The 15,090-nt window shown below is 43.1% G+C and overlaps 1 protein-coding gene across 6 annotated transcripts in view; it reads right to left on the reverse strand.

Moving 5' to 3' along the window:
• The window catches only part of COL22A1 (collagen type XXII alpha 1 chain), a 263,481-nt gene that overhangs the window by 113,602 nt on the left and 134,789 nt on the right, over nt 1–15,090 (reverse strand). For all 6 annotated transcript variants that reach the window (XM_049819464.1, XM_049819483.1, XM_049819493.1 and 3 more), the window contains one exon: nt 14,495–14,530. In XM_049819464.1, the coding sequence (XP_049675421.1) occupies nt 14,495–14,530 (36 nt within the window). The remainder of the gene's footprint in view (nt 1–14,494; nt 14,531–15,090) is intronic.

Here is a 15,090-nt window from a genome sequence, read left to right on the forward strand (position 1 = left end):
GAGCAGAGGCCAGTGAAATAGCTGCCAAGCAGACATGGTCTGCAAGTGCACTGGGCTGAAGGATCCAGGCACCACAGTGGCAAAATGGGTAGGCTTTGGCAGCTGGCATTGAGCCCTGGGGAAGAAAAGCCCATCGCGTTCCTTGCAGCAAGGCCAAACTGGTTGCGCCACTGAAAAGGATAAAAATAATACTACATACCCACAGGCTGGCTGCGTTCCCAGCTTCAACACAATGAGATTCTGGTGGTGACACGTAAACCACACCTATCTGTTTATGCCATGCATTTCTACCGCCACCCATCTACTTTATGAATATCTGAACTTCAAAGGGTGTCCCATTATGGAGAAACCTCTTGACCAGAATAGGAAGGCAACAAGACCAGGCCCTCCAGGGAAGAAGCAGCAAAGGCAGAAATGACTATTGTTAAGGAGGACAGGCAATGGAGTCTAGTTGCTAAGGCAGCTTCCCTTAGGCTTAGCCTAGGCTTTCTGGAGTAGTTTTATGCTGTAGGTAGGGTGACCTATTCCTTCCTTGGTCAATAGTTTGGGGAAAAAAACTTGAACGTGTAGGTAGTTGTACCTGTGAGGAAGTGCATTAAGAAATATGGCAGCTTGGTTTAGGAAGTTCCTAAAATATTGATTACTGCAAGCTCTGAGGATGTAGCATGAGACGAATCACTCCGAAAACTCCATCTTCCATTACTGAAAGAACTGATATAAATTCTGCAAGCAAATTAGGAAGGTTTTCTGAGCCACACTAAAACAAACAGTTTAGGCAGAATTCAGTAAAAAGGATAGAATTTTGAATTTGTTTGTATTTACTTTTCAATGGAAGTGTTCAGAGCCATGCAAAGGATACAGAGAAAGGACTAAGCACTACTTCTGTCATTCCTGGGGGGTCTCAAAGCAGAGCTTATATGGGCACATGGTGTGTCCAGATCCAATGGGCAAAAGGAAATGCCATATCGGGAAATTCAGAGGCACAGGCAAATCTCAGCTGCTGCAGACAGAGTACTGGGGTGATGAAGAATAAAGATACTCCCATTGTCCTCAAGTATATCATCCATCAAAAATACAGAGGTGAGCCAAGGAAGTATAGACACACTCAGATAGGTTCCTTTATTTACTTGTGTACATCAGCAGAGTATCCCATTTCTTCACTTGAACAAGGATGTCTTCCTGGTACACCAGCATCACGTGGGTTTACCAGATCACACCAGGTCTAGGTTAGTGATCCCTCCATGGTCTTGAAGGTTGGGGGGTTTTTTAAACTTTCCATTACATGCTCACCTTATACGCATATAGCATAATTTGCTGCATATCATCCAACAATTCACTCACTTGGGTTATATTGAGCCTCACTACCCCAAAGAACTGCCTGAACATTATGTATATGGTCTGTGACCAAATTATATCCACATCCCATGTAGATCCTCAGATGGCTGAATGGAGATAACTATGAAATTACAAAGTAGATAACCTTAATTGCTAGATGATATGTTTCCTCAGAGTGGGAACAACTAATACAGGGATTTTGCCATATCCAGCCTTATAGCGGAATTTCTCTGAAATTAGAGACCTAAAATGGAAAAGAGAGAGATCTGCAGGTATATGAAAAGATACAGAGATAGAACAATTCAGTATTATCTGATCCTAGAGAGACATCAAAAGCACACAAAGGAATAATTCCTCAGTGATGTTTTTAAGCAATCTACTCAAGTTTAACTGTTTTTCTTTCCTCCACTTGCAGCTCCTCAAGCAGCTGCCAAGTTTACAAATATTTCTTCCAGCTCGAGAACAGCTGTGGCTTATAATCACATATTTTATTTCAAACTCTGGGTTGTGGCCTACGTTAATGGAAATGAGAGCAAACTAAACAGGAAAATAATGGGGAAAAAATCACTCCAAAACACATGGTTAGATTCTCATTTGCCTGTCAAATTCAAGTAAATCACTGGACTTTTCCTTCAGCTTACAGAGCAGATGATAGAAGACGGTTCATTCTAAGATTAATTCTATACATTTTCTTTATTTTCTCTTCCAAACTGGTCTACATCTAACACAAAAGTGCCGCTTTTCTAATCCTAAAATGAAATAAAAATTTCTAAACCTGTCATGAAACATCAATAAAGGTGTCATTGGGAGACCTTCAAAACTCTGCCAAGCAGAACCCCATGAATCACACACTCAACATATTGACAGCTGCGCGAACCAGGGGATCTATATCCAAGGTAGGAGACAAAATAGCAAGAGCTGAAGAGAAACAGAACAAAAGCAGCAAGATGAAATGGAAACAGAAGCAAAATTGAACTGTGCAACGTTAAGACTTCACCATTAACACACCCCTCTCTCCTTTGTTAATTAACTTCACAGCATCCCTGTGAAATGAAAAGGAAGTTATAGCAACTGTAATATTGCTTTCATCTCACAAGGGTGACAAGTCAGAGGCACAACTGAGCAGAAGACATATGGAAGGTCACAGAGTCTGGGACAAAGATAGAAACTCACCCCAGATTTCCTGTGTCCTAGGTCAGTGCCCTAACCATAAGTTTACTCTTTCTCTCTCCTGGCTCTTTGCCCTGCATTTAACTTGGCAACCTGATGTTCACAAAGAATAAACCAGAATACCATGGGTAAGTGGCCTACTGCTGATCCATGGTTACACACTAAACTATCTTTACTGTTTGATGAGAATAGTGAAGGAGGAGGACAGAAGAGAAGTTGCCAGTTGAGAGTGGTCTTCAGGATCAAATGTCTGAGAACACTTCCAAGAGACCACATGTGTCTGGAAGGATGTAATATCTTTCTTTTCTAGGTTTTTTCCATTCAGGAGCTACCAACCTGAGGAGGCTGAAGTGAAAGATTTCACAATTTTGTCTGCAGCAGCCATACAAAATAAGCATTTTCTTGAAAAATGTTGTAAATTTTGGGTTTGTCTTTTTTTAGAGTGGCAAGGCAAAGACAAAAGTTTCATTAAAAGGCAGGGATGATCTGCAGATCAACTGAGAGTCAGAGCTGCAGTAGATATACGTCACTCAGCTCCGTTTTCAAAAGCTGCTGACCAGAGAGGCAGCACAAATGACTGCCATTCTCCAACACACAGATGCGGGATTCTATTAGCTTAATGATGTAAAACCCTATTAATATCTTCGCAAATTTGACACCAAAACTAGCATTATCTTTTGTTTCCACGAGAAATAAGACATTCTTCTCAACTTAGAGTTCACTTTAGTTCATTCTAAGAAAAGAAGAAAATCTTCTCTGCTAGTCTCTGTATTACACTCGGATTTAATAAACAGAAAGGTCATGTGGACAGGACACACAGGGGTCAGTAGCAGATATAGGTTTGGCTAGTCTAGCAGGAAACACAGTCCAGTGTGCAGACAGCTGGTTAAATGATAGTTATGGGAATTTTTTGTACTGCAAACATATCAAAGATTTTATTCAATGCATTGCAGAGAAGTCAATTGTCCCCAAAAGGAACTTCCCCAGGAGAAATTCAGGAGACCTTGTCTTTCAAGGCTCTCTGAACCCTTGAACTTTATAATGAACATTATGGGCCCTGCTGTGAGACTGGAATGGTCTTTCTGACCCTTCATCCTAGTCATTGAATGTTCTTCTGGGGAGAGCAGGTACATCATTTTTCAGGGATATCAAGAGGTATCTTTCTCTGAAAAAAAATGATGTTCCACCTTGACATCAAAATAGATAAAACAACAGCTGTGTAGCAGTTAATTTGACACATTGTCACTCATAAACCTGGCACTGCAGAAGAGAAGATGCATCAGAGCTAACTGATTTGGTAACCAGCTATACCGTGGTCAAGGTCACTGTAGAGTTCAGAATAGCCTGGAAACATCCTAAAGACTTCAAAGCTGTCACTGCTGTCATTGGTGCCCAAGATCCTGTTCATTAGCTTCATACTAATATGCGATATACCTTCTACCGTGATACACCTTCACTCACTATATAAGGGATTTCTGAAAGACTGGGGTAGTAAGACAACTCTTGACAACTGTTCAACTGCTGGTTCATCTGTAATCAAGACTGGCCCAAGTGGAGTACTTATTTGAAGAAAGCATCTACCTCTGCAACAGACTACAGTAAAGAACAGGGGGAAGCTGTTGCCTTTGAAATACTTTTGTTCAACAGCTAGAAGAGTTGCTCAATCAGTTGCCGAAATCTTCAAATTAAGAAACAGTCAAATTGTTTGCAGACCTATTTATGATTGAACATACTGAATAGGAGGCAGAAGAAAACCAGAATCAATTGGTACCACAATCCCACTAAACAAAGGAATAACCTGAGAAATAAACTGGACTACAATGGGTTGGATTCCCAGAAGCAGGACCAGTAGTTCCTGAAGTTCAAGTTTTTCTTGTTTGCATGGTTCTGGCAAGAGGGTCCTCAATTAAAGATACCTTAGCTAAACACTTTGAAATGTGAAAAACATAACAGCTCTGATCCAAAAACTTCCTTGTCTCGAACTACAAGCTGATGCTCCTTCTTGGCATCTGCCACAGCTAGGGACCAGACAAACAGCTTGCCAAGTGCTAGAGGGCAAGTGTTCATTGAAGTAGAAAAATAACCCAGTCGTGTATCATGACATTGATTAATTTGTGTCCATACATCTTTAACCAGCACACAGAAAATAGTTCTGGTCTCATGGATGATTTGCCACGTACTGGTTGATATTTTGCCTTGTGAGAAAAATCTGTTAATTCCTTTTGCTGTGCTTCTGGGAAGTTCCCGATGCTTCAGATCTCCACACACCCCTCAAAAATGTCAGTAGCTCTGAGAAGAGGCTATTAGGGCAGAAGAGTACTGTGTTGGGATACTCCAAACTCCAGTGCCAATCTGCTCTTAAACATCTTCTGCTATTGATATTCCACATTCACCCCTCAGAATCTATTCCAGCAGCTCACTGAAATAAGTAGAATGCTTTTCCTCAAGTTTAACCACATCATCAAATCCATGATCTCTCACCTCCTTGCACAGTCCGTTCCTTTCAGTCTCCCTGCTGGTTAAATTTGTGAAATCACTGATCATTCTTCTCATTGCTCTCTGCAATGAGCAACATGTCTCCACGTATCTCTTTAAATGTCATGCCCAAACCGGAGACAGCATCCTGCCTGAAGGCTTTATCACCACCTACTTACAACTTGCAGTGATATGCCTCTGCTGACTGCCAAACACACCTGAGGCTGCTCAGTCAAGCCTTTGCCAAGATTACAAATTGTTTTGGTCCAACCAGACATAATAAAGTGATGCTGCTCCCTCAGTCTTTTTTCATCTCGGAGTGCATTACAAAGGTCATGATCGTTCTTTCCATTTTACTTAAGGGAGTACTGAGGTACAAGAAGGGGAAGAACTAAGACCAAGATCCCCTATGGAGCCAGCCAGAAATACAAACAGTCTCCAGAGACACAAATGCACTCAGAACACCAAATGCATCAGATTCTCTTGAAATAACAACCACTAATGCTCCAGTCACTGTTTCACCAGGAAAAAACCCAACACAACTTGCCATGAAAAAAACCCCACATTTTCCTCATCTGGCACTTGCTACAATACACATGTTCATTACCCAGCAGGGTATGACACACAAATCACCACCTTTCTGTCAAAGCCAGAGACAACAGGCCTTGTGGACTTTAGGAGACATAAAATCTCTAGGTAGTGCTTAAAAAAGGGTGAGACCCAAAAGGGGAAATTAAAGATGCCCAAGGTTTTACTTGGGAAGTAAAGAACAGCATGAAACATGGTGCTGCTACGGTCTTGCCAGTCCCTCCACCTGCACCTTCAGAGAGGCCATGAACAAAGAACCTGTACCTTCCCAGCCACTAACAAGGAAACTCAGCCAGGCAACACCTTTGATCAGTGGAAAGGGGAAAATCTGGCTGCTTAACTTAGATAGATGTGAAAACATGTAGCAGGGAGAGGGAACACTTAAGATGCTTTTGATAGACTTGTGATAGCAACTTGCTTCATGTAATGCTTCAGCTCTCTGTGATTCATTAGGCTACAAGATCCACTTCAGAGTGTATGCTCCAGACTGCTAGGAAAGCTTTTTTATTTTCCATGTAGCAGGCAACTAATCCATATCTATCCGCTGCAATATCGCTCTCAGCAGCATCCTGCATTCGCACAACAGTTATCAATGACAGAATCAAGGCAATCTGTTCCCCCCGCCCCCCCAGCTCTTCTATCAGAAGCAGCACAAAGTTGGCAAATCTTTCTCACATGCTTCCTTTCCACACTGCCAGTGGGTCTTGGCAGAGAAATCCTCTAAACAAAGAAGTGCTGAAGACTTTGCAAACTTCTGGTTGCCAGTAGATGTCATTATATACCAGCAATGTACCTGCCAGCCAGGGGCCAATGCTGAAAAGAAAGAAATGTTTTCTAAGTTTATGTAAGGAAAAAACCCCAAGTTACTAGTATTCTTGCACTGCTGAGAATTAAGCTGTCACAATGCACAATTAGTATGTGATCTGGCTTTGAGTTGTTTATTACAATCTGCAGCTGTTATTCTGGGTCACAGAAAACCACATAATTTATCTAAACCCCTCTAATTATTGTTAAGAAAAATAACTCCATCAAACCATGGTTATTTAGCTGTGCAGAATGTACTTTAACTACAGTTAAGAGGACTCAAAAATACTTAACATGCAGACTGAAATTGCCCACATACACAAGAAGATTCAGAACATACTCAAGAGTAGTAAGGCAGATATTAACATTAATACACCCACCTTTTAATTCAGAAAAGAAATCACAGATAAAATTACTCCAGTGAGCTGCATGACAGCCTTATAAAGTAGATGAGGTGTTATTTTACAGATGTTTAAATGCTGGACTGAGAGGTTAAGTGCTGAGTGACCTTAACCAGATGAAGTCAGTAGTTAAGAATGGTTCCCGAGAGAGATGATTCCAAGCGCAAAAAAACCCAAACAAACAAACTAAAAAATACCCGTGCAGATATTGCACTTTCACTTTTCATTACCAGGTCAGTTTGAGCTACGCTCACATTATTTTTTATTGCGCGATAAAGTAAGACCACCCGAGTGCTATGAACGAAACCCTGAGGAAGCTATGTTTCCACAGCCACTGTCTCCAAGGAGCACCAATTACTGGGCAGTTGGGATTTTGTTTTGTTTTCAAATTTCAAACTTAATAGTATCGCTAAACTTGGAGATGTTTTCCCATCTTGTTACTGTCAAGATGTGCTCACTGAAGGAGCGCTGCCTGCCAACCTGGATGCTGATGCACAAAGGCTCCTGCTGCTTCCTTGGGCTCCAGGAGTCACCCTTCAGCTCACTGGCCCTGGGTAAACTAGGTGGCATTTAGGAGTTTGGGGACTTGGTGGCAATGTCTGAACACCACAGCAGCCCAAACAAGGCCCGTAACCTCACTGGAACACCTTCCTTGCACCAGGCTCAAGGTTTCAGCAGTGAAAAGGACACACACATCATCTCATGGAGCAATAATTATTTTGTTTGGAAGTTGCAGGAATAAGGACTAATTCTTGGTTTGTGCAAGCTCAGGCTCCACATCATATAAGTGCTCAAAGAGCATATCCTGCTTCTAGAAGTTCAGGTGTTTTTTCCCTCTCCTTTGTACTGAAGCTGGTTTTAAGCTCTCAGCTTTGGCCCTTGCTTGAACTACACTGCAGCAGCCTGGCAATGCACCCTGTTAATCCTGACCCTGACTTACAGAATCACTTTTCTGGCTTGGACTTAGACTTGCTTCATCAACTGCAGTCCAGTCTGGTAATCTGGACTCTTGGCTGAATCTGGCTACCATCACTGACCCATCCCACTCTCCTGCTGGGGTGGTATGGGATAAACCCTGGCTAGTGAGGTCCCTGCCCCACCGGTCATGGTATTGCTCCCAGCTCCGTCTCCCTTGGGGCACAGCTGGTCCTTGCTGCACCCTGACACTCAGGGACCTCACTCTCAAACATTATTATAGCTCTGTGTGTCTAAAATACCACTTCCAGCCTGAGCCTTACCTGCAACCAAATCACACCCACAGCCCTTCCTGTCCCAAAACACATCCCTTAAAAATACCCAGGCAAAAGCTCTCCTTTGCCATCAAACCAGCATGCAATATCAGACTCCAGCTACGTCTGTGGCACCTTTTGCAGGCAGAATCACACTCATGTTCTTGTTCCTGAAGTTACTGGATGCTAGTCAGCCCTGACCCAGAGGCACTTCGCTCATGCTAATTTGGTAAGCCCTGCTGAGAGCACAGCACTGGGGTAAAAAAGTGACATGGCCTTTGGGCCAGACCTTTCTTATATTCAGCTGCCTCATGGTAAAGACAGAGAGCACAGGGCTCTGTGTGGATAGACTCTATCTAACAGGGTAGATTTCCACAGCTTTTCCAGAAGCCCTAAAAATGGCAATAACTCCAATTTGGAAGACAAGCAAGAGAAGGGGAAGCAAAGCCTTTGTTTGAAAGATGTAGCAGGCAAGATACACAAAGCCTGGAGGGAAAGAGGTTCTCTAGCTTCATTTTACAGGAACAAAGACTAGCTGCTTTGCCCAAGGTCAGCAAATCTGTTAGAGCCAAGTTTTAAGCCTGGGTCTCCTGCAGCCTCGCCCAGAGCCTTAACTATCTTCCTGCTTTTTCTTTTTATGCTTGTTCTTGCAGTCACTGCATCTCTAATAAGCCAAGCCACTTCAGAGGTTTTATTCTCATTAGAAATCCTATAATAATCCTTCTGCATTTTTATCAGAGCGACTCATTACCATGAAAAAAAAAAAAAAGACCACCATTGTTAGGAGAATGTAGACTTAGTCTACTAAAGTTGTTTCTCATATTCATTGCTGCATGTGTGATTATTAGCATGAAGAGAAACAGATAGAGCACAGAGGGAAAGCTCAGATCTCTTGGAAACACTGTTTGTATCTTTGTACTGACTAGATGTTTACAGATGTCTCTCCCCAATTAACTCAGAAGCACTTTTCTAAACACCCAAAATTTTAACCTCCAGACCAGACTGCAAAGAGGAGCTCCAATACCTACTGTATGAAAAGCAACTTCATTCTGTTCATTTTAAACTTGACATCAACTAGTTTGATTTGTTTCACCTTAGCTTTTACAACAGAAGAAAGAGTGAAAAATAATTTCCTACTGATATCTCCATACCACTCAAAGTTTGACAGATTTTCATCTTATTCCCTCCAAAGTCATCACTTTTCCAAGCACCTTCCCACCTGCAGAGCCTTCTCACTACCACTGGCCTTTAGGATGCTAGAAAGGTGGCACAGCACCATTGCATAATACTCCGTACTTTGCAAGAAAAGGGCATAAGTTTTTGAAAGCCTCCAAGTTAAACTTTGTATGGAGGCATTAGAAGGGCAGGCTGGCTCAAGATGTGGATGGCTGTGCCCCAGGAATTCAGGCCTCATACTCTACAGAACCTCACTTGTCAAACATGATTTCCCTGACTTTCATCAAAAGTCAATGAAACCCCATCTTGCTTGAATCATCCTCAAAAATGCTCTACAGCTATCCCTTTTTCCCCTCACTCCTCTCCTGCACCTACTCCTCTTGGATCAACAGAGGTTTGAAGATTTGAGTTATAACCTTTGCAGACCAGGCCATCTGGTCTAGCAAATATTCATTTGAATAACCTACAGAATAAAGCCAAGACATTGCCTTTCACGGTGATCCCAGCCAAAACCAGGACACCATGTTACAGAATTGGATATTTGCCCATGTATAATAATCAGTTCAATAACATAAGTGTGTGCAAAACTAGTGAATGAACACACGGTAAAGGGACACAGATTTATGAGGAGAAATATGACAGACTACATCTAACGCCATAGGGATTAAGCACTCCAAGGGCTGAAAGATGACAGTCAACAGTGGAAATTTAAGATCCAATACAGAGCAGTGGCAGCTGAATCACAATTAACCAGGAAATCCACTTTAGAGAAGTTTACATGAGCACCTGTAGATGCATTTTCTTTTTCTATATCTATGCACAGTTATTTGTTTTGCACATGCATGTTTCTGTGCATAAAAAGCATTCTCTACCAGCCTGAGATATTTAGGCCTGGCAGAACACACTGGGCTGTTGCTTGAGCCATCACAGTGAATTTCCCAGTTTTAAAAGTCACAGAAGACCTCACGTCGACATGAATTAGGTTTTTAGTCACAGCTGCTATTATCTTTTGGTTTACCGCTAATGATGTGCTTGGCATGTTATGTATTCTAATACAAGCATCATTTTGGCTGTAACTTAGTGATATAACTGAGGCAATGGCCTGAAGAAGGAAGGCCAGTGCCTCTGCTGTCCTCCTGGAAAAGCACAGGATTTGCCCTCTAACAAATGCCTCAGACCTCACATAATTGCCCTACACACAATACTTGGCAACAGCACGATTTGGCAGGTGTTTGGCACTAGCACAGCTGGAGAGCAATACTATAATAAGGGGCTGACTTTAATCTTACCATCCTAGTCTTTTCAAAGGTGAGACAACTTTATTCTATCAACACTTAGGATGTGAACCTTGTCCTTATAAAGGAATCCAGAGCACATGCACAGCAACGATTGCACAGACCGCAGCTGTTTGAAGTCCAGCATCTCTGATCCAGTTTCCCAGTGCTGGCCCATACCCATAAAATAGGAAACATAAAGCTGTCACAGCCAGAGTGAAAAACAAGAATTCATGCTCATGCAAGCCACTGCAGCGCTGCAGGCAAACAGAAAGGAGCCACATGAATCCTCTCATTCCAGGTGTTCTCTCTGGGAAGGGTTTCATTTCACAGGCTCTCTCCTTTTTTCAGGAGTATAGATGCAAACTAGCATCACAGGCACTTGCATCCCATGGCTCTGTCTACTTCTCTCTCCTTCTGAAGCCAAAAAACAGACACGGTACTCCACCCCTACATGCAATAGTGATCTGTCGTACGCACACCACCTGCGTGGTTGATCCCCCCCCCCCCCACAGCCCTACCCCTTTCTGCCGCCGAAGGCTCACCATTGCACCTGAAGGCTGACCCCGAAGACGATCTTTTTGCATTTGTGAAAAATTACACGCACAAACACACCGCCGAGACAAGCAGCTCCGGTGCCGACACGCTCGGGGCACGGCGGGGTTTCCTCAAGCAGGGAAACCTGAGGGGAGCGGGGAGACCCGCCAGGAGCCGGCAGCTCCCGCCACAGTGGCTGAGGAGAACGGGGCGGGGCCAGGAGCAATGGCGGCCAAGTCCCCCCCCAGACCCAGAAAAAGAATCCCCTGGGGAGCTCTGGTGACTAGGAGTGCTGCAAACAGGGTGGGCAAACAGGGCACGGCCTGGCAGCAAGGTCTTGGGAGTCTGGGGAGGTCCCAGCCAAACTGGAAGGTGGGAAATGTTGTCCCAGTTTTCAAGAAGCGTAAGAAGGAAGTCCCTGGTAATTACAGGCCTGTCAGTCTCACTTCAGTGCCTGGTGAAGTTCTGGAGAAGGTTATTCTGGGAGTTTCTGAAAAACACTTGAGAGACAGCGCAGTCACTGGTCACAGCCAACATGGGTTCAGGAGGTGAAAGTCCTGCTTAACCAACTCAATTTCCTTTTATGACAAGGTCACCCCTCTAGTTGGCCAAGGGAAGCCAGTAGATGTGGTTGGTTTTGGATTTTAGTAAAGCTTTTGATAGTGTCTCTCACAGTATCCTGCTGGACAACATGTCCAGCACACAGCTAGACAAGTCCATAATACGTTGGGTGAACAATTGCCTGACGGTTCATAATAGTAAATGGGGTTACATCAGGCTGGCAGCCAGTCACCAGTGGGGTTCCTCAGGGCTCAATTTTAGGGCCAGTGGTCTTTAATGTTTTTAAAAATGATCTGGATGCAGGAATCAAATGTACATTAAATAAGTTAGCTGATGATACTAAACTAGGAGGAGCTGTGGACTCCCTCAAGGGTAGAGAGGCCTTACAGAGAGATCTGGATAGACTAGAGAGCTGGGCAATCACCAAGCATATGAAATTTAACAAGAACAAGTGCTGGATTCTCCACCTAGGACAGGGTAATCCTGGTTATACATACAAACTGGGGGACAAGAGGCTGGAGAGCAGCCCCACAAAAAGAGATCTGGGGGTTTGGGTTGATGGCAAGTTGAATGTGAGTCAACAGTGTGCCCTGGCAGCCAAAAGGGCCAACCGTGCCCTGGGGTGCATCAAGCCCAGCATAGCCTGCCAGTCCAGGGAGGTGACTGTCCCACTCTACACGGCACTGGTGCGGCCCCACCTCAAGTACTGTGTGCAGTTCTGGGCACCTCAATATAAGGACATCAAACTATTAGAGAGTGTCCAGAGGAGGGCGACCAAGATGGTGAAAGGCCTCAAGGGCAAGACTTAGGAGGAGTGGGTGAGGTCACTGGGTTTGTTCAGCTTGGAGAAGGCAGAGGAGTGACCTCATCAGTCTGCAACTTCCCCAAGGGGGGCAGCAGGAGGGCAGGTGCTGATCTCCTCTCTCTGGCGACCAGCAAAGGGCACAAGGAAATGGAATGAAGCTGCATCAGGGAAAGTTCAGATTGGACATTAGGAAAAGGTTCTTCATTGAGAGGGTGGACAGTCACTGGAACAGGCTCCCCAAGGAAGTTGTCATGACACCAAGCCTCAGAGTTCAAGGTGTGTCTGAATGACGCTTTTAGTCATATGATTGAGTTTTAGGTAGTCCTGTGAGGAGCAGGGAGTTGGACTCAATGATCGTTACGGGCCCCTTCCAGCATGAGATACTCTATGATTCTATATCCCCAAGATCCCTTTTTAATCAAGCCAGCAATGTACAGCTGATATATTTTTGCTCTCCATCAGCAACAGTACTGACACTCAGCCATTGGGCAGACATGGGGCACAAACACAACAGGTACCAAATAAGCTTCTTCCACAGATGAGGACAAGCTGCCTCAGCTGGCAGGAGTACCAGATAAACAAAACAAGCTGGCCATAAACTCAGGGATCTCTGTGCCTACACATTCGTTTGGGCCAGTCAATGTTGTTCAGCTATTCCAATCAAAGAAGCTCTGCACATACTGAGGGGTCTTTTTATTTTTCCCCTCAAATCCAGACTTGCAGACCTATTTTTCTAGGTATGACAATAATACAGATGGAGTAATGTTTTCTGACAGTTTTCTGCAGAGATCAAAACATAAGAAAACAAGAACTTGCTTCAACTGCAGCACAACTTAGATTGTAAACATCATGTTTCCCATCAGACTGCTGACTCTCACCACCTGCCAAACATGAGCTGGTTTCCAAAGGCTGAATCCTGAGTCTCAAAGGCTAAATAGTGGCTGTCAGTGGGAGGACTGCAGGAAGATGGATGCAGAAATGTGTGCTTTATAGCCCCCACGTCTCTAGCCTGGCTCGATAATATTTCCTGCCATGAGCAACCCTCATTTAGATTGTAATTTCACATGATGCATTACCGCTATATACAATCAATATATCATAATCATAGAAAGAACAAATGAGAAGATGCAATGGCCATAAATGCCATGTTCTCGCTAGTGCGGCATTCTTCCTTTCAGACCACAATCCAATATTATTTTAAATTCCCTGAGCAATACAGTAGCCACGGACCCCCTGGAAAAGAGCTCCACAGATTCTTAATCTCATTTTCAGTATGAACCATGACTTCTTCCTTAATACACCCATCTATCTCATAGACCCTCCTGTCAATCTTCTTCTATTGTTCCACACAACTTGAAATTTCATTTTGGTGGTAAGGAAAACACTCACAACCAGGTGTGATATGGAGCTACAGAGAGAAAGAACTACTTCTCCTCTGCAGGCTAGGTCTGCAGCCTCATTTTGTTGTGGGGACTGGGAAGCCTGCAGCCAGAATTGCCTGGAAACCAACATCTTCTTTAATACAAATTAGTCCAGTCATACTACTTGTTTCACATTGTTGATCACCCCGAATGTATTTTCCAAGACAGATAACCTAGCAATTTTGAGTGGTTATTTTGTATCCTCAATTTTAGCGTCCAAGTCTTAATACTCTGTCCTACCTAATATTTGCAGTAAGAAAATACTCCGGCTTTTGTCCTTCAGGTTATTAATTAAAATATCCAATGAAAAGAAACAGTGTGGCAGCCTCCTCATGACCCAAATTTAATCCTGTTGAAAATTGAATAAACTCAAAATTATACTTTTCCTTTGTTTTTCATCCTTCCAGCCAGTTGCTTTACTGCATTATCCTCCATGAACTCACTGCTGCTTACACAAAGCAAAGATTATGATTTCAATTTGATAGCATTTTACATGGCCAATGCACAAAAGGAAACTTAAAGAACACAAAGGGGAAAGGCAATGAACACTCAGAAGCTTTTCTGCAGAAGGAGTCATAACACAATATAAAAGTTCCCCACAACGATCCAACTGATCACATCTCTTGAATCCTGTGCACTCCAAAAGCAACCTCTGAGCTACAGAAGGCAACAGCAAGCGACTCTCATTTAATTAGTCCAATGAAGGATTAGATCTTACCTTTTCTCCTTTCTCTCCTCTGCCATAGGCTCTGCCCTAGAAATAAAAGAAGATGGGAAAAGGTACATTTGACAGCAAGGATGTCAAACACCAGTATAAATAAATATTTCATGTTTTCCTTGTTATATATCTGAGATATACCTAACTATCCATATATATCATCTATATATATCTGGACACACAAGTCACAGAACAGCTACTATAGGGAAAGTAATTTTCTTTGGGCATAAATCCTTGATAATAATTCAGTGACAAATTAAAATAGAAAACCTATCCCCAGCTCTCCTACCACAGCCAGGAAAACATCTTATTTTCTATTCAGGGCAGAGTCTGATATTACATTTCCAAAATCAAAGATGCCAACAACCCTTATTAGAACGAATTTTACATAGGGTTAAAGATTTTCTTGCCTAAAAACTCAGTCTGGCATTTGCATTAATTGCAGCTGGGGAAAGCTGTATCTTGGTCATCTGAATGTAAAAGAGTTGAGAGAGATTTGCATCATCTTTGTGCAGTTGTCTCATACTGTCCCCGTTAGATGTGCAGCTGTGATACAATTGAGTACACCCAAGTTACATATTTTAATTAGAAGGCCA

This window comes from Accipiter gentilis, chromosome 2 (assembly GCF_929443795.1).
Source record: "Accipiter gentilis chromosome 2, bAccGen1.1, whole genome shotgun sequence".
Classification (NCBI taxonomy): Eukaryota; Metazoa; Chordata; class Aves; order Accipitriformes; family Accipitridae; genus Astur; species Astur gentilis.